The sequence below is a fragment of the Artibeus jamaicensis genome, unplaced genomic scaffold, assembly GCF_021234435.1.
Source record: "Artibeus jamaicensis isolate MK-2021 breed Jamaican fruit bat unplaced genomic scaffold, CSHL_Jam_final contig_490, whole genome shotgun sequence".
In the NCBI taxonomy this organism is placed as follows: Eukaryota; Metazoa; Chordata; class Mammalia; order Chiroptera; family Phyllostomidae; genus Artibeus; species Artibeus jamaicensis.
The window spans coordinates 2291030-2313204 of NW_026521861.1; the positions used below are offsets into that span (position 1 = coordinate 2291030).

General features: G+C 48.2%; 1 protein-coding gene across 2 annotated transcripts in view; it reads left to right on the plus strand.

Moving 5' to 3' along the window:
- SUFU (SUFU negative regulator of hedgehog signaling) overlaps positions 1 to 22175 on the plus strand; it is a 98813-nt gene that overhangs the window by 17897 nt on the left and 58741 nt on the right. For both annotated transcript variants that reach the window (XM_053668449.1, XM_037159364.2), the window contains exon 3: positions 13994 to 14130. In XM_053668449.1, the coding sequence (XP_053524424.1) occupies positions 13994 to 14130 (137 nt within the window). The remainder of the gene's footprint in view (positions 1 to 13993; positions 14131 to 22175) is intronic.

A 22175-nucleotide genomic window follows, 5' to 3' on the forward strand; every position in this document is an offset into this window, starting at 1 on the left:
GTTTGTCACATATGATGTCATCACTCACCCCCAGGTACACACAGAGCTGGATCCTAGTGATAACCCCGCCGCCTTCCCTAAATACTCATAAGCCAGCTTTTAAAACCTCTTATCATGAGACTCCTAGATGTGGATTACTGGGTGGGGGGGTGGAGGCAGCGATGTGCAGGAAGGCGCATCCCGAAGGAGGACGGCTTCAGAAGCAATCTCATGGCCAGCAAGGAAGCGTGGTCAAGTAAAGTGGTCAGGAAACTCATGATTTTCCTGTTTTTGTAAGAGGGGATAGTTACACTCCTCTCATAATGGGGAAAACAAATTTCAGTTTGAGTAATTTATCCACACTTGTGAACCAAGGGGATAGTAATTTCTTTAATGTATAAATTGATGGGTAAATCAACTTTTATTTATATGTATGTATTTATTTCTGTCCTCACCCAAGGACATTTTTTCATGGCTTTTAGAGAGAAGGAAGGGAGAGAAAGGGAGAGGGAGAAACGTCGATGTGAGAGAGAAGCATCAGTGGGTTGCCTCTCCTAGCGCCCCTTCAGTTACAGAAGGACGGATGCTCCAGCCAGCTGAGCCATACCGGCCAGGGCAGATCGGTCAATTTTATTTTATTTATTTAAATTTTATTTACTTATCTTTAGAAGGGAAGGGAAGGAGAGAAATATCAATGTATGGTTGCTTCTGGTGCATCCCCTGCTGGGAACTGGCCCCTGCTGAGAACTGGCCTGCAACCCAGGCATGTGCCCTGATGGGGAATTGAACCGCGATATTTTGGTTCACAGGTCCACGCTCAGTCCACTGAGCTACACCAGCCAGGGCGGATTGATCAATTTTAAAATGGTTGTTTGGGGCCCTGGCTGGTGTAGCTCAGTGGACTGAGCGCCGGACTGTGAACCAAAGGTCGCCGGTTCGGTTCCCAGTTGGGGCACATGCCTGGGTTGTGGACCAGGTCCCCAGTGGGGGACACATGAGAGGCAACCACACATTGATGTTTCTCTCCCTGTCTTTCTCCTTCCCTTCCCCTCTCTCTAAAAATAAATAGATAAAACCTTTAAAAAAAGTTTGTTTGGGAGTCCCAGCCTAGGCGTCAGGCACCCCAGTAGCCGGTGTCAGACGCTCTAAATTGTGGCACATTTGGGAACCTAGAAGGGAAGGTGTGTAGTGCCCTTCTCTAGAGTGACCTTCCACAGTGACTTCATCGGGTGGCACAGTCAGCCCCAGGCAGTCTCGGGGGGGGAGCTCTGACCTCGCTCTCCCGCCCCCTCCGACTTCCTGTCGGAGGTCCTGCTGGCCAAGCCCACTGGGCGGCCAGAGGGTTCGCGAGCCCCACACAGGTCGGCCTTACAGGGAAGGGAGCAGGGTGGGTGTGGTGGCTTTCTTTGGCTGTGTAACAGGTGACCCAGTTTAGCAGCTTGGACCGGCATCCAGGCGTGGCGTAGCTGGGTGCTCCGTGAGACCCTCACACGGCCGCCGTCACAGTGGCAGCTGTGCTCCGATCTTATCTGAGGCTCTCCGGGAAGGATCTGCTTCCAGACTCCCTCCAGTTCTTGGCAGAATTCCTGTAGCTGTCGGGGTCAGGGAAGCTTTCTTAGAGCAAGCAGCAGAGGCAGAAACTGATAGCAAGGCGTGGTCATCCCCACGGGAGTGACATCCGTCACCCAGGGTGCTGTTCAAAGCCAGTCACAGGTGCCATTCTCCTCTTTCAAGGAGACAGGATCCACAAAGGCGTGGACCCCAGGAGGCAGGGATCATGGGGCGGGAGTCGCAGACAGACTATACTCAGCTTAGGCACCCAGCACAGAGGGCGGGTGACACCCGAGCCTTCCTGAAGGTTGGCAGAGGCCGAGAGAAAGGGGGCACGGGTGCAGTCTCGGAGGCTAGGAAGTCACTCGCGTGGCCAGGGGTCTCCCACTCCACTCCCTGGGCCTGGCGCTTAGAGCGTGAGGCGGAGGAGGTGAGCGGCACCCAGTTTGCCGTGAGAGTTGCTGGAAAGTCTGGGCTTTATCCTGAAAGTTCACTGGGGGTGGGCTTCAGAGGGTTTCTGAGTAGAGGGGAGGTGTACCGTATTTCCATTTGGGGAACCTCAGAGCAAAGGAGTCAGTAAGGCAGGAGATCAGAGTTGGCCATCCAGGTGAGGGAGGCGGGAAGCTAGCCCGGGGTCTGGCGGTTAGGGTGCAGCGGGTGCAGCGGCCAGATTTGCGAGCTGCAGAGGAGGGACGAGGAGAGTTGACAACTTGGTAACTAACCACGTGACTGCGAGGGGACAAGGCATGACTGGAGGGTGACTGCCAGGATTCTGGCTTGGTGGCTGTATTTGTTCCATGTCACTGCGGTAATAAATGACCACATATTTAGTGGCTTAAAACAACATACCTTTATTATCTTACACAGTTTGGGAGGTCAGAAGTCTGACATGGGTCTCACTGGGTGAAAGTCAGGGTGCCAGCCAGGCTGTGTTCTATTCTGGAGGCTCTAAGGGAGAATGAATTTCCTTGCCCTTTCTATTTTCTTAAGGCAATGCACATCTCTTGGCTCATGCCCCTTCCTCCATCTTCAATGCCAGAAAGGGCAGGCCAAGTCCTCTACCTCTGTCTTAAGGGCTCTGTAGTTAGAAGGAGCTCACCCAGATAATCCAGTGTAATCTCCCATCTCGAGACCTTTAGTTTGCCCAGGCTGGGTGGCTCCGTTGGTCGGAGCATCAGCCCACACACCAGGAGTTGTGGGTTCGATCCCTGGGTGGGACTTGTGTGGGAGGGAGGCCACAGATCAGTGTTTTTCTCCCCCTGTCTTCTTCTTTCTCCCTCCCTCCACTCCTCTCTCTCTAAAATCAATAAACACATCCTGGGGTGAGAGTTAAAAAGATTATCTTTTGAAAGACCTTTACCTCAGTCATATCTGCAAAGTCCGTTTTGCTGCGAGGGTAACATATCCAGGTTCCAGGGACTGGAACATGGACCTGGTGGGGAGCCTTTATACAGGCCCCCAGGGTCGTGTTTTTCTTCAGTAAAGGAAAAACGGAGAAGGACTGGGAAGATACCGAGTTCAGATGTGCTAATCTGAGTTTCAGGTGTCTGGTCAGTTCTCTGCTTGGGGTAAATGAGGGAATCCTCCAGAGGAACATGTTTCCTAAAGCCATTGTACCCTGTGTGTGGAGAGGGGATGGCAGGGATGGGCCCTGGGGAGGGCGGGGCTCCGGCTTTTGTCCCTCTTCACTTGGAAAGCCCCCTGGGGGACAGGCAGGGGCCATGCACTGGGGAATGCTCACATTCTGTTTTTTCCAGTGAAATGGTTCCTGGTGGTGCCCTCCCCATGCCAGGCAGCTCTTTGTTCTTTGCATAGGGGAAGTGGCAGAGCAGTGATTAGTCTCAGGGCACCATCGGGCTTGGGGCAGCACTGAAGGCGCTGGGGCATATCGACCTCGAGAAACTTGGTGCACATGGTAAAGGCAGCTGGTGCTCCAGGCATGTGCCAGCATTTGGATGTGTGCTCCTCAGATTTGCTTGCTTGCGCTGCTCCAGGAGGCAGAGGTGGAAAGGGGTGGGCAGCCTCCTGTGCAGAGCCCGGAGCTGCCGGAATTCCTTGGTTCGGTTCTTTCTGTAATCTGTGGGTTCAGCTGGGACTAAGGCTAGACTTTGCCATACACATACTGGAGACACGCATGGGGCATGGATGTGCACTTGGAGGGAGGTCACTGAAGGAAAAAAATCTGTGAGTCTGTCCCCTTCCCCTGTGACAGGACTGGAGGCTCCATTCCTCTGGGAGAGAACATCCAACCCAGTAACTAGGCAGGGACTAAGCCTAATTCCTAAGGAGAAGGGCTGGTTGGAGGGAAGACCAATCCCAGGATAAAGGACTGGTCTGTTTAGTTCTCCTAAAAGAAAGAAAGTTCTCTTAAAGATTGTCGGTGGATATTTACCACTTTGGGGGAGAAGAATAAAAGAGCCCTGGACACTTGGGTTGGCTCTCACTCTCCCTTCGTTTGTAGGATGCTTTTTCAGCCCAGAGCCCAGTCGGGTATGATCAGACAGTGCCAAGCGTGCTTGCCTTGCATCTCCCCTGTGTTGCAGTATCCTCAGCTGTGGGCTCAAAGTGGGCAAGCACGTCTTGAAAAGATAGGTGGGTAGTCACATTTGTGAGTGAGATGGGTGAGGCCTGTTGGCCAGCTACGATCTAAGAATGCAAAGAGCACTTCCACTGGGTATCAGAGGAACTGGAGGCCAGCAGGGGCCCGTCCTGTGGGGCCCGGCTGGATCCTGATGGAAAAGGCTGCGGCCTGAGCCTGTTGCTCATTCGTTAAGTCTTTAGCAACGACCTGTTATGCACCAGGATCTACATGCAGAGAACTGTCACATGTGCGCACAGCCAGCCTCACAGTCCTTTTCACCCCATTCCCACCTACTGCCTGAGGGTAACCAACCTTACTAGTTCTGGCTTATCCTTCCTGTACTGCTTTCTGCACAAATGAGTAGACATGTATATGTTTTCCTATTTTCTCCCTTCTTTTTCAAATGGTAGCATACTATAGTACTTTTTGCTGTTTGTACTTAGTGTCCATATCAGTGTGTAGAGCCCATCTTCATTCTTCTAGCTGCGCTGTGCTCTTTAAACCACTGTCCGTGAGTGGGCGTTTGTGTTGTTTCCCATGTTTTGCAATTATAAATTCTTAGAGGTGGGTTGCTGGGCCAGAAGTAAACATGTATGTAATTTTGTGAGGTATTGCTGGCTTCCCTCCAAACAGGTTGTACTAGTTCGTATCCCCACCAGCAGTATTTGAGAACGCAACTCTTCCCCCCAGACTCACCAGTAAATGTGATATTAGACCTATTACTTTTTGCCAACCTCATAGGCAAGAATGGTGTCTCACTGTTGTTTTTAATTTGTATTTTTCTAATGAATGAGGTTGAACATCTTGTATGCCTCAAGTGGATGTTCTATATCTGTATCTATATTTATAGTTTGTGATTTTTTTCTTTACTATGGATCTTTAAGTTTTTCCCACAATTAAAAAAAAACAGCTTTGGCCCTGACCAGTGTGGCTCAGTTGGTTGGGCATCGCCCCACACAGCAAAGGGTCGCCAGTTCTATTCTCAGTCAGGGCACATGCCTGGCTTTCAGGTTTGGTCCCCCATTGGGGTGCAGGTGGGAGGCAGCCAGGCGATGTTTCTCTCTCACATTGATGTTTTTTTCCCTCTCTCCCCCTCCTCTCTCTAAAAATGAATAAATGAAATCTTTTTTTTTAAATAGCTTTATTGAGATATAATTCATATACTATATAGTCACTCACTGAAGGTGCACAATTTAGTGGTTTTTAGTATATTCAGAGTTACGTAATTACCACCATAATTTAATTTTAGAACTTCTTTTTTTAAAATTTTTTTTTATTGATTATGCTTTTACAGTTGTTCTATTCCCCCTTTCATTCCCCTCCACCCTACCCCCCCATCCCCACCATTACCCCCCTTTAGTTTATGACCATGTGTCTCAAGTCCTTTAGATTCTATATTTCCCATGCTATTCTTGCCCCCCCCATCTATTTTCTATCTACTGTCTGTGCTACTTATTTTCTGTACCTTCTCCCCCCTTCTCCTCCTCCCACTCCCCTGTTGCTAACCCTCCTTGAGATCTTCATTTCTATGTTTCCACTCCTGATCTAGCTGTCCTTTTAGTTTGCTTTTGTTTTAGGCATGGTTGTTAATAACTGTGAGTTTGTTGTCCTTTCACTGTTCATGTTTCTTTAACTTCTTTTTCTTAGATAAGTCCCTTTAACATTTCATATAATAAGGGCTTGGTGATGATGAACTCCTTGAATTTGATTTTATCTGAGAAGCACTTTATCTGTCCTTCCATTCTAAATGAAAGTTTTGCTGGATAGAGCAATCTTGGTTGTAGGTCTTTGGATTTCATGACTTGGAATAGCTCTTTCCAGCCCCTTCTTGCCTGTAAGGTCTCTTTTGAGACAGTCTGATGGGGACTCCTTTGTAGGTGACTGTCCCCTTATCTCTTGCTGCTTCTAGGATTCTCTCCTTCATTTTAATCTTGGCTAATGTAATTATGATGTGCCTTGGTGTGTTCCTTCTTGGGTCCAACTTCTTTGGGACTCTCTGAGCTTCCTGGATTTCCTGGAAGTCTATTTCCTTTGCCAGCTTGGGGAAATTCTCCTTTATTATTTGTTCAAATAAGTTTTCCACTGGTGGCTGTGCCTTTCCCCCTTCTGGTACCCCTATAATTCGGATGTTGGAGCGTTTAAAGATGTCCTGGAGGTTCCTAAGACTCTCCTCATTTCTTTGAATTCTTGCTTCTTGACTCTTTTCTTTTTGGCCATTATTTGCTTTCTTCTGGTCCACTCCATTGATTTGAGTCCCAGTTTCCCTTTCATTGCCGTTGGTGTCCTGTGCAATTCCATTCATTTCAATTAGTTTCGCCTTCATATATTTGTCTAATTTGTGGCTATAATCAACCAGTTCTGTGAGGATCCTGATGACCAGTGTTTTAAACTGTGCGTCTGAGAGTTTTGCTATTTCTTCATCGCTTAGATCTATGGGCTCTGAGGCTTTGAGATCTTCTTGCGCCATTTTTGGTCTGTTCTGGCCCTTTAAGTGTGAGAAGCGGTGCCTTGGACTCCCAGGTCGCTGGGTTGTGACGATGTATGTGGGGGCGTGGTCAGAGCGGAGAAATGGCGACCCCCTCTGCTGTTTCTCACAGCTGGGTGAGGATCAGCGCCTTAGGTGGTTCACCAGGGTCGGGCCACTCGGAGTCGCTGGGTTATGACGCTGTATGTGGAGGTGGGGTCAGAGCAGGGAAATGGCGGTGCCCTCCACTGCCCCTTGCTGCGGGGACCCGCCGGGCCCGGTCCAACCGCCCACTCCCTCGCCTGTCCGCCGGCGCACAAATGCGCGACCACAGTCAACACGCAGCACCGCTCCCCCGCTGTCTCCTCCGCAGTCGCTCGCCTGGTTGCTCGCTCAGTTGCTCACTAGGTCCAACCCTGCGCCTGGATTCCGTGCCTGAGTCCATCTGACCCAGACCTCCTGTGCAACCCCGCTTCACCAGCCGCTGGTTTCGCCCCTTACCTGTCAGGCTGAAGAATTTGTTGTTAACGGACTTCTGAAAAGGTCAATTTTCCGTGTTCTGGCTGTGTTTTCTGTTGCTAATATTTAGTTGTCTCTAAACTTGGTTGTGTGAGAAGGCACGGCACATCCACCTATGCCTCCATCTTGGCGGAAGTTAATTTTAGAACTTCTTAATTAACCTGAAAAGAAACCCCATATCCAGTAGCAGGCACTCCACATTTGTCCTCGGGGTCCCAGTCCCAGGCAACCTAAAACCGACTTTATCTCTATAGATTTGACTATTCTGAACATTTTGTATAATGAATGTATATATTATAATTACAAACATATTCTTTATTATGTCATATAAGTGGAATCATACAGTATATCTTTTTAAAAAATATTTTATTTATTTTTAGAGAGGGGCGAAGGGAAGGAGAAAGAGCAGGAGAGAAATGTCAATGTGTGGTTGCCTTTCATGTGTCCCCTGCTGGGGACCTGGCCTGCAACCCAGGCTTGTGCCCTGACTGGGAATTGAACCTGCAACCCTTTGCTTCACAGGCCTGTGCTCAATCCACTGAGCTACACTAGCCAGGGCCATACAGTATATCTTTTTAAAAATATATTTTATTGATTATGCTATTACAGTTGTCCCATTTCCCCCCCCTTTATTCTCGTCCACCCTGCACACCCCATCTCACCCACATATCCCTCATTTAGTTCATGTCCATGAGTCATACATATAAGTTATTTGGCTTCTACATTTCCCATACTATTCTTACCCTCCCCCTGTCTATTTTCTACCTACCATTTATGCTACTTATTCTGTGTACCTTTTCCCCCTCTCTCCCCTTCCCACTCCCCTGTTGATGACCCTCCATGTGATCTCCATTTCTGTGGTTCTGTTCCTGTTCTAATTGTTTGCTTAGTTTGCTTTTGTTTTTTGTTTTAGGTGGGGTTGTTAATAACTGTGAGTTTGCTGTCATTTTACTGTTCATATTTTTATCTTCTTTTTCTTAGATAAGTCCCTTTAACATTTCATATAATAAGGTCTGGGTGATGATGAACTCCTTTAACTTGACCTTATCTGGGAAGCACTTTATCTGTCCTTCCATTCTAAATGAAAGCTTTGCTGGATAGAGTAACCTTGGATGTAGGTCCTTGCCTTTCATGACTTGGAATCCTTTCCAGCCCCTTTTTGCCTGCAAGTTCTCTTTTGAGAAATCAGCTGACAGTCTGATGGGAACTCCTTTGTAGGTAACTGTCTCCATTTCTCTTGCTGCTTCTAAGATTCTCTCCTTCATTTTAATCTTGGGTAATGTAATGATGATGTGCCTTGATGTGTTCCTTCTTGGATCCAACTTCTTTGGGACTCTCTGAGGTTCCTGGACTCCCTGGAAGTCTATTTCCTTTGCCAGATTGGGGATGTTCTCCTTCATTATTTGTTCAAATAAGTTTTCAATTTGTTGCTCTTCCTCTTCCCCTTCTGGTACTCCTATGATTTGGATGTAGAAACGTTTAAAGATGTCCTGGAGGTTCCTAAGCCTCTCCTCATTGTTTTGAATTCTTGATTCTTTTCTGTTCGGTTGGTTTTTTCTTCCTTCTGGTCCACATTGTTGATTTGAGTCCCAGTTTCCTTCCCATCACTATTGGTTCCCTGTACATTTTTCTTTATTTCACTTAGTGTAGCCTTCATTTTTTCATCTTATTTGCAACCACACTCAACCATTTCTGTGAGCATCCTGATTACTAGTGCTTTGAACTGTGCATCTGGTAGGTTGGCTATCTCTTCGTCACTTAGTTGTATTTTTTCTGGAGCTTTGATTTGTTCTTTCATTTGGGTCAGTTTTTTTTTAAGATTTTATTTATTTATCTTTAGAGAGGAAGGGAAGGAGAGGAGAGAAGTATCAATGTATGGTTGCCTCTCGTGAGTCCCCTGCTGGGAACTGGCCTGCAACCCAGGCATGTGCCCTGACTGGGAATTGAACCATGATCATGTGGTTCACAGGCCTGCGCTCAATCCACTGAGCTACACCAGCCAGGGCTGGGTCGTTTTTTTTTTTTTTTTGTCTTGGCCAGCCTGCTACGTATAACGGGCAGAGCCTTAGGTGTTCCTCAGGGTGGGGCAACCCACGTGGCTGGGTTGTGATGCTGTCTGTGGGGCAAGGGTCTGAGAGGGAACAATGGCGCTTGCTCCACTCTCTGCCGGATTTCAGTCACTTCCCCCGATACCCACAATCAAATTGGGCCCTTCTGGTGCTGATTCCCGTGTGGGTGGACTTGTGTGTGTTCTAGGACCCTGTGGGTTTCTCCAACAAAGGAGGCTGGGAGTCTCTCCCTGCACCTCAACCCCCACAGGTGTTTTCAGTCAGAGGTTTGAGGCTTTATTTCCCCACTGGACCCCTGGGTTGTGTGGTCTGTCTCGCTCCTCAGGTGTTCCTCCTGGTGTATCTGCACATGAACGTGGGGCCGCCCACTCCGCCAGCCACCACCTTGCCAGTCCACCAGCTGCCACCTTGCCCACCCCGGTCCTCCACATCTGATTTGCCCCAAGTCCTCTCCACCTGGCTGCTCATCTCCACCCTCCTACTGATCTGGATGAATGTTTCTTCTTTAACTCCTTGGTTGTCGCACTTCCATACAGTTTGCTTTTCTTTCAGTTCTGGTTGTTTGTGGAAGTCCCTAGTGTATTGTCTTTTGTAAGTGGCTTCTTTCACTTAATGTTAGTGATATAATGTTTACAGTGTTCCAGTTTTTAAACATTTAATCCTCATAATAACTCCAAAATAGTTGTTACTATTATTATCCCCATTTTATAGATACAGAAACAGAGACACAGAGAGGTTAAATATGTTGCCTGAGGTCACACAATAATAAGATGGGCTTTGGAGTCAGGCGGACCCCAAGTTTAAGTTCCGTCACTTGCTTGCCATGTGACTTATGGAATATTACTTAAACTTTGTCCTATTTTTTTCATGTATCATTTAAATGGCTGAGGCATAAAGTTTTGGGAGCATTAAATGCTATGAATAAGAAAAGTGCTTAGTCCGAGGCCTCGAACTTAGCAGGTCTTCATAGTTGATCGAAGTGGTTATTAACAGATAGAACCAGGTGAAGAAGTGCTTACTTGGTATGGCGGGCCTTGCCACCCCGAGTGTTCAGGTGGCCCTGAGATGCCAGCTATTTTTTAAAAGATATAATTCACATACCATGAAATTTACCATTTTAAAGTGTATAGTGTTTTTTAGTGTATTCACAAGGTTGTGCAGACATCATCACTATTTAATTCCAGAACATTTCCATCACCCCCAAAAGAAACACTTTACCCATTAGCAGTCACTCCACATTCTTTCCTCCCTCTAGTCCACGGAAGCCAGAAATCTACCTTCTGTCTTTATGCATTTGTCTATTCGGGACATCCCATATCAACGGAATCACACAATGCGTAGCCGTTTGTATCTAGCTTCATTCATTCAGCGTAATGTATTTAAGATTCATTTGCGTGTAGCATGTGTAAGGACATCATTCTCTTTTGCTCCATTGTATGAATGCGCTGCACTTCATTTATCCAATTATCCACTGCTGATACTGGGTTGCTTCCACTTCTTAGCTGTTGTGAATACTTCTAGGAACATTAGCACACAAGTTTTTGTGTGAGCGTACACTTTCAGTGCTCTTGGGTGTCTACTTAGGAGTGGAACTGTTGGATCGTATGGTACCTGTGTGTTTAACTCTTTGAGGTCCTGCCCAACTGCTTTACAAAGCAGCTTCACCATTTTCGATTCCTACCAGCAGTGTTTGAATGTTTATTTTCTCTGCAGCCTCAGCAACATTTATTATTGTCTGTCTTCTCTTTTAGCCATTTTAGAGCATATGCAATGGTACCTCATTGTGGTTTTGATTTGAATTTCCCCAGTAATTAATGGTGTTGATTATGAGATGCCAACTTTTAGGTCAGTCCTTTCTGTCTACCCTAGCTGTTGTGTTTTCTCCAGAAAAATCTTTCCTATTCATCCTCTGCCTGAAGCTAGTGGTCATTTTGGCCTCTTGAAGACTGAGTAATACCTTCCTAATCAGAGGCTTTGATACAAACCTTTGCGCGGTTCTAGGGGTCAGGCAACTGTGTCTAGTGCTTAAGGCACGTGTTCTTCCTGTTGGTGGGTTTGATGCTACTCTAGCGGCTGTCGTGGCCATTCTGAGGCTCACCGAACTGCTGGGACAGAGCCAGCCTCTCCCCTGGGGACCCCAGTGAGCAGGGCCAGAAGTTCTTGAGCTGGAAACAATTTTGAGAGGCTGTCTCATTCATCCTTCTGCAACAAGACAGTTAGAACCCCTCACCCCCTCCTTACCAGGCTGGGGAGAATTTGTAATGTATTTTTTTTAGTTCCTGTTGGAAGAGATTCCACTGGCCTCCTTTTCCACCAGCCGGTATTTTAGCAGCCCCTGTGTAAGAAAAATTCTTTGCTCTGACCCAGATCCCACCCTCTGCCACACAGGCCAGTTCCCTCTCATGTTTCCCTTTCTTGGAAGATGGGAGAGACAGCTGCTCCCTAGGAGGGGCTCCATCCTCTGGTCAGACAGAAACGCTTTGGCTGGCGCAGCTCTCACGCTGAGGAAGTCCAGACCAAGCCAGGCCGCTACAGGGGACTTTCAAAGACGGAGTGGTCCTGTCACTTGGCTGTTGCCTGGGCAGTCTGCTTTGAAAAAGCGACCCCACGAGCTCCAGGTTGTGTTTACCCTGAGGCAGGGCCTTTTCAGAGGTTTCGTCCAGCCAGCCTGGTGGGTGGTAATCACACACAGGTGGACACCATCTGGCTCGGCCTGCCCCTCCCAGCCAGTCCTATGAGGGCCAGCCTGCCCACCACAGAGCTGGCCTGGAAAGCACTCTGTGTGAAGGCAGATGGTACACACGTGCGTGTGTGTGTGCACACACACCCATACGTGTGCGCGCGCAGCCCTCCTTAGAGAGGTGGTGCTGCTTAGATGCGTATGATTTTTTTCTCTTTTATCCGAGGGTCCCCCCCCATTGTACATCCCAAGGAACACGTTTCTTTCTGTGTGTTTCTCAAGTTTTTCTGGTTCGAAATCATATATTTATCTTGGCCCTTGATGAAAGCCCTGGAGTTATAGTCTAATACAGTTTACAAAGCAGCCTCTAATGTGTGGCTGCTTGAAATCTTCCCTTTGACCTAGTGACCCATCTCCTTTTGCAGAGTTTTAACTCCCAGTCTTGCATTTCCCCAGCCGCTCACACTCCTATCATACCCGCAGCCCCAGGGAGACAGCTCTTCTGGCCTCAGTTTCCTTAGTAGCTATTCTCTCAGCGTCCCTGCATGAAATTGCCCCAAACAGGGTAGTTCAGCAAGGAAAGACAGTAGCTTAAACTGTGTCCTGCTGAGCATCTTCTAGAGTGTTCTTCAAAATTCTGGGTGTGTACCCTTAAAATGGATTTTGGTTCCCACACTGTCAGATACTCAGAGGAAGTGCAAACTGTGGGCACCCCCTTTGAGTCTGATTGGGAGTGGGCACAGTGACTTTAGGGATGGGTTCCTTTTCAGTCCTTCAGAGAACTCAGCTGTGAGAGCCGGTCCCCCCACCACACCAGTGAGGGGAGTCCAGTTCGCCCCGGCACGGAGCAGGGCGAGGGCTGGTGTCGGGGCTTCTTTCTGTTTCGTCTCTGGGCCTGACCTCTTGGGGTTGGTGGTGATGATGATGGGGAAGAGGAGGATGAAGAAGAAGGAAAGATGCCACTTGGAATTCCAGGGTGGGCACGGACTACATCAGCGTCCCTTAAGCATTCTCCCTTCCGACCGCCCGTTCCAGTAGCTTGGCTGGCAAGAAGGTGCCGGCTGTCATCTTAGTTTATGGTTTGTATGTGTATGCTGAGGAGCTCACACGTGTATAATCATTGTGGCTCATGTTTGTACAAGATATAATTACTGAAAATTATATCGCGAACGCAGTTTCACTTTTAACCCCGCCCATGCCGGCAGGCCTCTTGTGCTCTCAGGAACTCTCCTGACGCTCTCTCACCCGGGGAGGCACGTCGCCCACTAACCAGCCCTCACCCTCTAATCCATTGTCACTTTCCTCTCTGGCAGAAGTCCATCTCAGGGACTTCTCTGGAGTCCTGGGGCTCCTGAGCGTTTCCCAGCAGACAGGGAGGCAGGCATTCTTTGCCTCATTGTCACTGATGAGTGTGGCTACGGAGGCAGGAGCTCCCATCCTTCTGGGCTACCTGGGGATGGGAAGGAAGGGCAGACTTTGCTGCCTTAAGTTTCTAGTGATCGAAGAGTGCACAGAAGGGTCCAAATTTGGGAACCACATGTGCCGATTGATGAAGGCACAAGGGGTATGGGTTTTAGGAGGAGTATAGGCCCTCCCAGTATTTGGAGTCTGCCCTGGGACCTGTCTGCAGATGCTGAATTTGGAGGCCAGACAGTCCAGCCCAAGGCCCACACCCTTGTGGGGCCAGAGGGAGGTGGGAGCAGAGAAAGGCTCTCATCCTCACAGAGATACAGCAGGACTTGTATCCTTAGCAAACATAGTAGGTGCTTATTAACAACTTGAAAGAATATGGAACCTGCATAAGGCAGATTTTCAGTAATGGACCCTCAATCACACAGGAAGGAATGTTCCAGAGCCACAAGATGTGGGACTTATAATTTAGAGGGCCAGCCGGGGAATGTGATTGGCTGGGCCAAGGTCATACAGGAGCACTGTCACTGGCTGCAGGGTGAGGCTAGGGTTTTGGTTCCTTCCAGGCGCTTGAGGTCCTTTTCCCCTCGAGGTTCGCACACTGGGGGATTCGTCTCGTTACGGGTGTGGATACTAAGGCCCCCAAGAATAAGGGAGAACTTTGATTAGACTTTTAAAACAGTGTTTTTCTTTTTTCTGAGGTAGTTGAACTAAAAACATTTGCTTTTTATTTCTTTCAGATTTACAGGAACAGACGGCCCTAGTGGTTTTGGCTTTGAGTTGACATTTCGTCTAAAGAGAGAAACAGGGGAGTCCGCTCCCCCCACCTGGCCGGCAGAGCTCATGCAGGGTTTGGCCAGATACGTGTTCCAGTCAGGTAAGATCCCCAGGAGCCCGCTGGCGTGGTGGCTTTATTGTCATGAGTTTGGTTGGCTTCGGGAACGCACAGGGATGTTTTCGTGTCTGCGGAGGGACCTTTCCTGGGAGTACTACGTCCCATTTGTACCAGGAGGTGACCTGTTTTGCCTGGGCCAGGGAAGGAAGGGGATGTCACCATGACCTCTGGCGGCAAGCGGAGTCCGTGCGGCTTTCTGACACCCTGAGCCCCAGTTCCGGTCTGCCAGCCGTGCCTCTGGTTCCCAGTGAGCCGAAGGCCGACTTGGCACAGAATGACTGGCCCTTCTCGGTCTGCCCCGTTTTCCGTAGTCAGCACTGTCTTTGCTCCCTGCTGCCAGTGTCCTAAATCGTCTGAGTTTCTGGGGCCACAAGCACACGTTAATCTTGACTAAGGCTTGGGCTAACAGCGGAGGGTGGGGCCAAGAGAAAGAATTGCCAGGAGCTTGCTCCTTCACAGTGTGAAGGAGAAGCTGGAATCAGGCAGGACCTTAACAGTCTGAAATGTTGTTTGATTCAAGTGCTTTCCAGGGGATGATCCTGTGTTCCCATGTTGCCCCCTGGAACCTGCTGATGTGGAGCCTGAAGTGGGGCTTTGTGCTGGGAGCGTTGGTGTCCCACTCCTGGCTCAGCCTGCTTAGCCCCTGAAGTGGGTCAGAATGTTGGAGTGAAATGTTGTGCCTTCTGTGAAGGCTTTCATATCATCTGAATGTTTCTGTGTGGCTGATTGCTCAGCAGCATTTCACCTTGACCTCAGATTTTGTTTCTTTGGTTTGGTAAGTAGCCTCAAAAGTAGGCCAAGAAACTTTATCTAGCTCTATTGCTCTTTGACTGCTTATAGGTAAGGGCGGAGCAGCATCGAGGCCAGGGTCTCTCAAAGTGTGGTCCTCAGGCCCCTGCATCAGAAGCACCTAGAGCGTTGGTTACAGACACATGGCTGAGTCCCACAGGAGACCTCTGGCTCAGAATCTTTGGGGCTGATGTTCTCAGATGCTTCTGGTAGAGACTAAATTTGGAGAACCATAGATCTGGCAGCTTCTCTTAGGCACAGTGACTTTTTTCCAGCCTCTAGTGGGTTATAAATTGGGGGTTCAACAGAGCCTCTGGGTTGAACTCCTCTGCCCTCATCGCAGACCCTTGGGAGTCAGTCGTCAGCAGGGCGGCTGTCACGTAATGGGACCGATACTAACTCCTGCCCGCTGTGTGTGTCCTGTGGGATAGTTCCATTTTGGAGGCTACAGTGGTCTTCTCTAAGCACTGGTTCCCAAGCCTGGCTGCTCATGAGATCCCCTGGGGGGCTTGTCAACGCACATTCCCAGAGTCCTCCTCGGGGACGACTCTGATTCAGTCGGTCGAGGTGGGACCGGGGCATCTGTTTCTAAAACAGCTTCTCAAAGGATTCTAATACAGCTGGTCTGGGGATGGTGTTAGGGCTCTAAAGGGCCGTAGACCAGGAAGAAGTAATATTCACAGGTCAGGTGAAGCAGGTTGCCTGGAACAGCTGGCGCATGTGATTGGTGTTATCCTAGTGCGGTTTGAAGAATCTTTCAAAATCGTGCCAAGTGTCTACTGCCTGAACACTTTGTCCCTCTTCTCATCCCTTTTTGAGATGCCTGGAGCTGACCTCAATGTAGAACCGTCAATAGACTTTTCTTTTAAAAATTTTTTAAGTTTGCTTTTATTTTTTTTTTAGAGAGTGGAGAAGGAAGGGAGGAAGAGAGGGAGAGAAACATTGCTGTGAAAGAGGAACGTTTATCGGTTGCCTCTTGTACATGCCCCTACTGAGGACAGAACCTACAACCCAGCCATGTGCCCTGACTGGGAGTCGGACAGGGGGCCCTGTGCTCTGTGGGACAACACCCAGCCAACTGCACCACACTGGTCAGGGCAAAGTAGACCCTTTTTGATGTGGAATTTGATCAGCTGCAGGAAAGGGGGCTCTAAATACTGGGCAACCTCTTGCTTGTATAGACAAGTATCTCCTTACCCACTGCTTAAACCAGTGCATTTATGTTTGTTTCTACTTAATGTGCTTGCTCAGGTGGACAGTGATCCGAGGAATGTCAGATGGACAGGTGTTGTGAATCTCTGTCAGGTGGGGCCAAGCAGGTGAACTTCCGACATAGTTCTGATATTACAGTTGTGAAACAGTAATGTAGGTGAGTGAAAAGTAGGATTTGATTTGTAAGGGCTCATTTCACCCATCATAAAGATCAGTAGTGACCCTTTTGCAGTACTACTGTGATCACCAATTCAGGCAGAGTATCAACAGATGCTGTAACCATTGGATAGACCAGTGGTTTAATTGGATTAACCAATTAAGAAGTCGTTGGGGAACAAGATATTCACAAGGACTCAGAGAATCCCTCCACAGATTACTTACTACAGAGAGAAAAAGAATTCCTTTACAATGAAAAGATTTGGGTGGATATCACTTTAACAAAATGATCAAATATAGCAACATCAATAATGGAACAAATTATTATTATGTAACTGTGTTGCAGTGTGAAGTACAAAATATCAATTATGTAGAAAATATCAACTATGTAGCACTTTTACAAAAATGTTTCACCTGAGTTCAGTCCTGAGCAAACACACAGATCCAGATGGTAAAACAATTGCCTGGACTCTTCAAAAAATGTCAGTGCTCTGAAAGGTACAAAAAGGCGAGAGGTAGGGGCTGTCCTAAATTAAAGGAAAAATGACAGTTTAAATACATGTATGATCCTTGATTGGATCCTAAATTGAAGAAGAAGGTCATTTTTAGGACAACTGGAAAAATATAAATGCAGAGTATATATTAGGTAATTGATTGTATTGTGCACCTGTGAAATTCCTTGAGTGTGATATGTATGGTGTTATGGTTATAGACAATAATGTCCTTATTCTTAGGAAATAAAAGCTGAAGTGTTTATGAATGCAGTGACATGGTGTCTACAGTTCATTTTCCAACAGTCCAGCAAAATAAAGTGTGTGTGGAAAGAGAGAGAGGAGAAAGCAGATGCAGTAAAATGTTAACAACTGGTGACTCTGGGCGAAGGGCACGTTGGTGCTTACTGTGCTGTCCCCTTCTAACCTTTCAGATTCCCCAAACGAAAAGGTGAGGCTGTTTTGTGAGTGTCCATTGACCGATGTGTGTTCTATGGTCCTTTCTTCAGGAGCCACCTTTCATGGTGGCTCTAATGTGACAGCCATGGTTCGTGCCTGCAGGTCACTTGAAGCATTTCATGGTGGAGGCAGGTTGGCTACACCCCTTAAAGTGTAATACCGTCTGTGTTCCAGATAGTCCGTAATATGACTGCACTACTTCAACAACAGCCAAAACAGATCTGCCTTAAATTCTTCTTAGAACATAGCAGGGACTAATAATAAATTATCTCAATAGTAGGGAAATGATAAAGAAAAGTATGTAATAACTGATGTGAGAGAGGAGACCATGGTTGGGGGCCTAAACGCTAAGGGCAGGAACCAACATTTAGTGTGTTCTATGTGCCAGGCACTGTTGCAAGTGCTCAGTTAGTGTGCGGTAAAGCCCTGGGACTTAACCTGTGTTGTTGTAGGTTCATAGTTGCAGAAAGCAAGATAATACAGAGAGGTGTGAAGTAGCATGTTCAAGTTTACACACCTAGTAGGTGCAAAGGCAAAATTTTAGTCCAGGGAGTGTAGCGCATGTGTGTGCTCTCTCTCTCTCTTTAAAATTTTATTTGTTTATATTTAGAGAGAGGGGAAGGGAAGGAGAAAGAGGAAGCAAAACATCAATGTGAGAGAAACATTGATTGGTTACCTCTCCACACCCCCCCCCCAACTGGGGGGAACCTGGCCCACAACTCAGGCATGCAGGCATCCCAGTCAGGATTCCCCTGACTGGGAATCAAGCCACCACCTTTTGATTTGCAGAATGACACCCAGTCCACTGAGCCACACCAGTCAGGGCCAGGCCGTATAGCTCTTAATGTCATTCTCTGGACCATGATCCCATGTCGCCTATAACTCAGCGGATGTCTGGGCTGCTGAGTGTCTCAGGCTAGGAGGTGAGTCACCCATATGGGTGATTGCACTGGGGAACATGGCCTCTGAGCTCTATGATGCCTCTCTTGGATATTCTGGAACATTTGGAAAAGGCATTCATAATATTACCAAAATCCTCTTAAATCCATCTTTCAATTTTTAAACTTTTCACGAAAATATGTGTATAGAAGGTATGGCTTGATAATTTTCCACAAACCACACTCATATAACCAGCCCCCAAATTGAAAAACAGGCTAGTTCTCCAGAAACCTCCCTTGTGCCTATCATCATCCTTTCTTTTTTTCTTCTTCTGTTCTGTTTCACTGCCCAGTACAGGTCCTCAGCACCATGTGCCTGAACTTGCTGGCAGTAGACTTAGGAGCATCCATTTGCACAGCTCTCCCCTCTGTGGGTTGCCACCCTGCACGTGACTGCCTGGTCGCGGGGGAGGGGGCAGCAGAGTGTGAGTGAGGAGCATGGCCCTGGGTCCGGACAGCTGCAGCGTTTGATCTCAGCCCTGCCAGCTGCTGTCTCCTGACCTTGATCGGTGTCACTATTTACTCATCTACGAAGCAGGGGTGATAATAGCAGCTACACATGAAGTTATTGAGAGGATGAAGTGAGTTAGTAGCGGCCAAAAACTTAGAGCAGTTATGTAGTAAGAACTATATAATGTTACCTGCAATTACTACTACTATTCGGTCTTTTAAAACTTTGTATGACCCTGGACAGGTAGCTCAGTTGGTGAGTGTCAGCTTTATGTGCCAAGGTTGTGGGTTCGATCCCTTGTCAGGGCACATATAAGAATGCATAAATAAGTGGAGCATCAAAAATCAATGTTTTTCTCTCTTTCTCCCTTCCTATCTTAAATCAATTTTTAAAATTTAAGAAAAAACTTTATATGAATCAGGAAAGTGGACATACTACTTTGGAGTTGGTTTTCTTTTCGTGGTGACAATAAATACCCCATTCACAGCAAAACCCTGTTAGAAAGGAAGTGCCCTGCTCGCCCCCGAGTCAGATGCCTACCCTAACTGATACGATGACACTTGGTGCCGTCTGTCATCTTTATCCCACCCAGAAAACCGGTAACAGTGATACACATAAAATCACCTTGTTTTGTTCATCGCATTATAAACAGCAACAAAAATTTCAGTTTAGCTGTGGCTTCTTGGCTTGTGCAGTTGGTGGTGCCTGTAAAGCCTTGTGCAAATCAAGTCCTTTCTAAACGCAGGGGAGCCCAGGCATTTCAGTGGGACCTTGTAGTGGATCTATTTCTCAGGGAAAGAATCTTTTTATAGGGAGACTATTTGCCCCTCTTTGTACCTGTTTTGTACGACTGGGCGTAGGCGTATCAGGTTTTCTCAGAACAGGGCGCCCTCCCGAGTGTGCCCTGCCCCGGAGGCATTGCTCCACCCCGATTGTTTACGCTCTGCGAGGTCTACACAGGCATTGTTACACAGAACGTGTATTTTATGCTCGCTGTGTACACAGATGCATGTCTGCCTGTGTAACCAGCAGCATCGCTCCGTGTGACGGCCTTGCCTGCCTGGTGCTGTCTACCTTCACCTCAGTGCCTTTATGCGGGGGCCCCACCCAGTCGCATGTGAGAACATGCTGAGCAGTGCCGTCAAGTAAGTGCAGTGCTTAGACCTGCTTTTCCAGATTTTTTCCCAAAGATTTTATTTATTTTAGGGAGACGGGGAGAGAGGGAGAAAGATGTGCAAGAGAAACATCAGTCAGCTGCCTCTTGCAGGCCCCCAGCTGGGAACCTGGCCTGTAACCCAGGCGTGTGCCCTGACAGGGAATCCAACCGGTGACCTTTTGGCTGGTAGGGTGACACCCACCCCACTGAGCCACACCTACCAGGGCTGCTCTTCCAGAACTAAAAGGCATCACAGCTTCACCATCCAGGCTTGGAAACAGCATCATGGCAGTGATCGGCAGGGGGAGAGTGGTGGGAATGCACACGCCAGCTGTGGGGCAGTACAGGCCGCCTCTGGAGGCCGCCCCGAGGAAGTGATGCAGAAGGGTCCTGTGACCCAGCCCTGCCCCGCTGGAGGACGGATCCCTGTTGGTTGGTTTGCTCAGAGGTGGGAAGCTGCCGTAGACAAAAGAGGTAGGGAAACAAGAGAGGCCTGGGAAAGAGGAATATACAGAGAAGGTGAAGGATTCGAGAAGAAGGGGGTGAGGCAGTTAGTGTTTGTTTCAGCTGGGGCACCTCCGCTTATAAGAAAATGACAGAAATATAACTCAGACTGCCTTAATAACAGGCTTTATTGGCTTAGGTTCCCAAGGCGCCCAGGGCTTTGGGCATGGCTTGATCTATATACTCAAACAGTGTCCTTAGGGCTGTGACTTGTGTCTTGGTCAGGCACTGCCGACTGGCTCTCTGTTTGTAGTCCCAGCTGGCAGAAGGCTTTTTTCTTCCAATAGTCCTACATTAATCTTGGGGAAGGGCTCAGGTTAGTGCTGCCTGGGTTGTGTGACCACCCTGGGTGGTGGTGGTGGTGGTCCTGGTGGGGCACCAGAATTTATGTTCAAAGTTCTTCCCTACTTGTCTTGGATGGTGTGGCTCAGTTGGAGCATCGTCCCATAGACCTGAAGGTTGCAGGTTCAATTCCCAGACAGCCCACACACCCAGGTTGCAAGTTTGATCCCCAGTCAGGGCACTAATGAGAAGCAACCAGCTGATGTTTCTTGCATCAATGTTTTTTTTTCTCTCTCTCTCAAAGCAATGAAAAAATGTCCTCTGGTGAAGATAAAAAATAAAGTTCTCCCCCATGTCTCACTTCTATCCACATGGAGTAAGAGAGAGTCCTGTAAAGCAAAGGGTAGCCGCTGGCAGAAAAAGTTTGGAGTCGGTGAACTCGGTTGCTCTCACAGGGCCCAGGGGGAACCTGCACCTCAGGGTTCCAGGGTGCAGCTACCTTGGCAGTTGGGTCATTAGGGCAGGCCCGATGGAGCAGGCCTCTCTTCTGCTGTCTGCTGTGCATGCTGGGATGGTTCTGACTCCCACCCAACAGAACACCCTGACGAAAATGGCCACACGTCATCTGGAGGTGGGGCACTGCCAGGGTTGGCTGTCTCTGTTCCCAAGGTCGTCAGGGACCTGAGTTCTTTCTCACTTCCTGCTCTGCCTTCCTCAGCACTTTGGCCTGTCTTTTTAAACTGGTTCCTTCATATTCTGGTGGCGGCTACCGCAATCCCTAGCATCCTGGAATCACACTCGACAGAGTCTACCAGCAGTAAAAGAGACACTTCTGTACCTGGTCTCTTTTAAAGACCAATCAACCTCCACAGGGCTTCCCTCACTGACCTTCCCTTGTATCTCGTTGGCTAGAGTTATATCAGGAAAGGGAGACAGTCCTGTTGGTTTACTAGTCAGAACCTACTTCCTAGGGCCGGGGATGGGCCCTGGTTCTCTGAACGTCATGGCCAACAAAAGGCAGAGGAAGAAAATCGGGGTTCTGTTAGTAAGGAGGAAAGTGACCACCAGGTATGCAAAGCAGCACCTGCACTCCCACCCACGATGCCCCGGCCCTGCCTGCGGTCGGAGGAACCTTACATATTGTGTAGGACACTGGGCCAGTACAGAGGTGTCATGTGGAAAGAGAATGTCCCAGTTCTGAGGATAGGGTGGCTCTCATTATTTTACCTGCAACAGCAGGTTTAGAGCCAAATCCAGCCTCAGCATGAATCATCTGGAAAGTTCTGCAGTAAAACATCAATGATTTCACCAGTAGGTACCCAGCTTCTTTCCGTCCTACCTTGCAGCCAGTTTCTCGTACTTCCCCATTCCCTTTTAATTTTTGTCAGCTTATTCTTTCTTCTCAGATTGCCATTGACTGCTCCCCTGCCCCCTACCCTCTGGGTTTCATTAGAAAGAAACCATTCCCCAACTCAGCAGGGCTGGATTTCTCAGCTGTACTTTACAGTCCTGCTGGAGAGGCCGTCTGCTCTCAGTTCTGCCATTGGTAGGCCTTAACCACAAATTCCAAGGCAATTTCACTGGAGTTT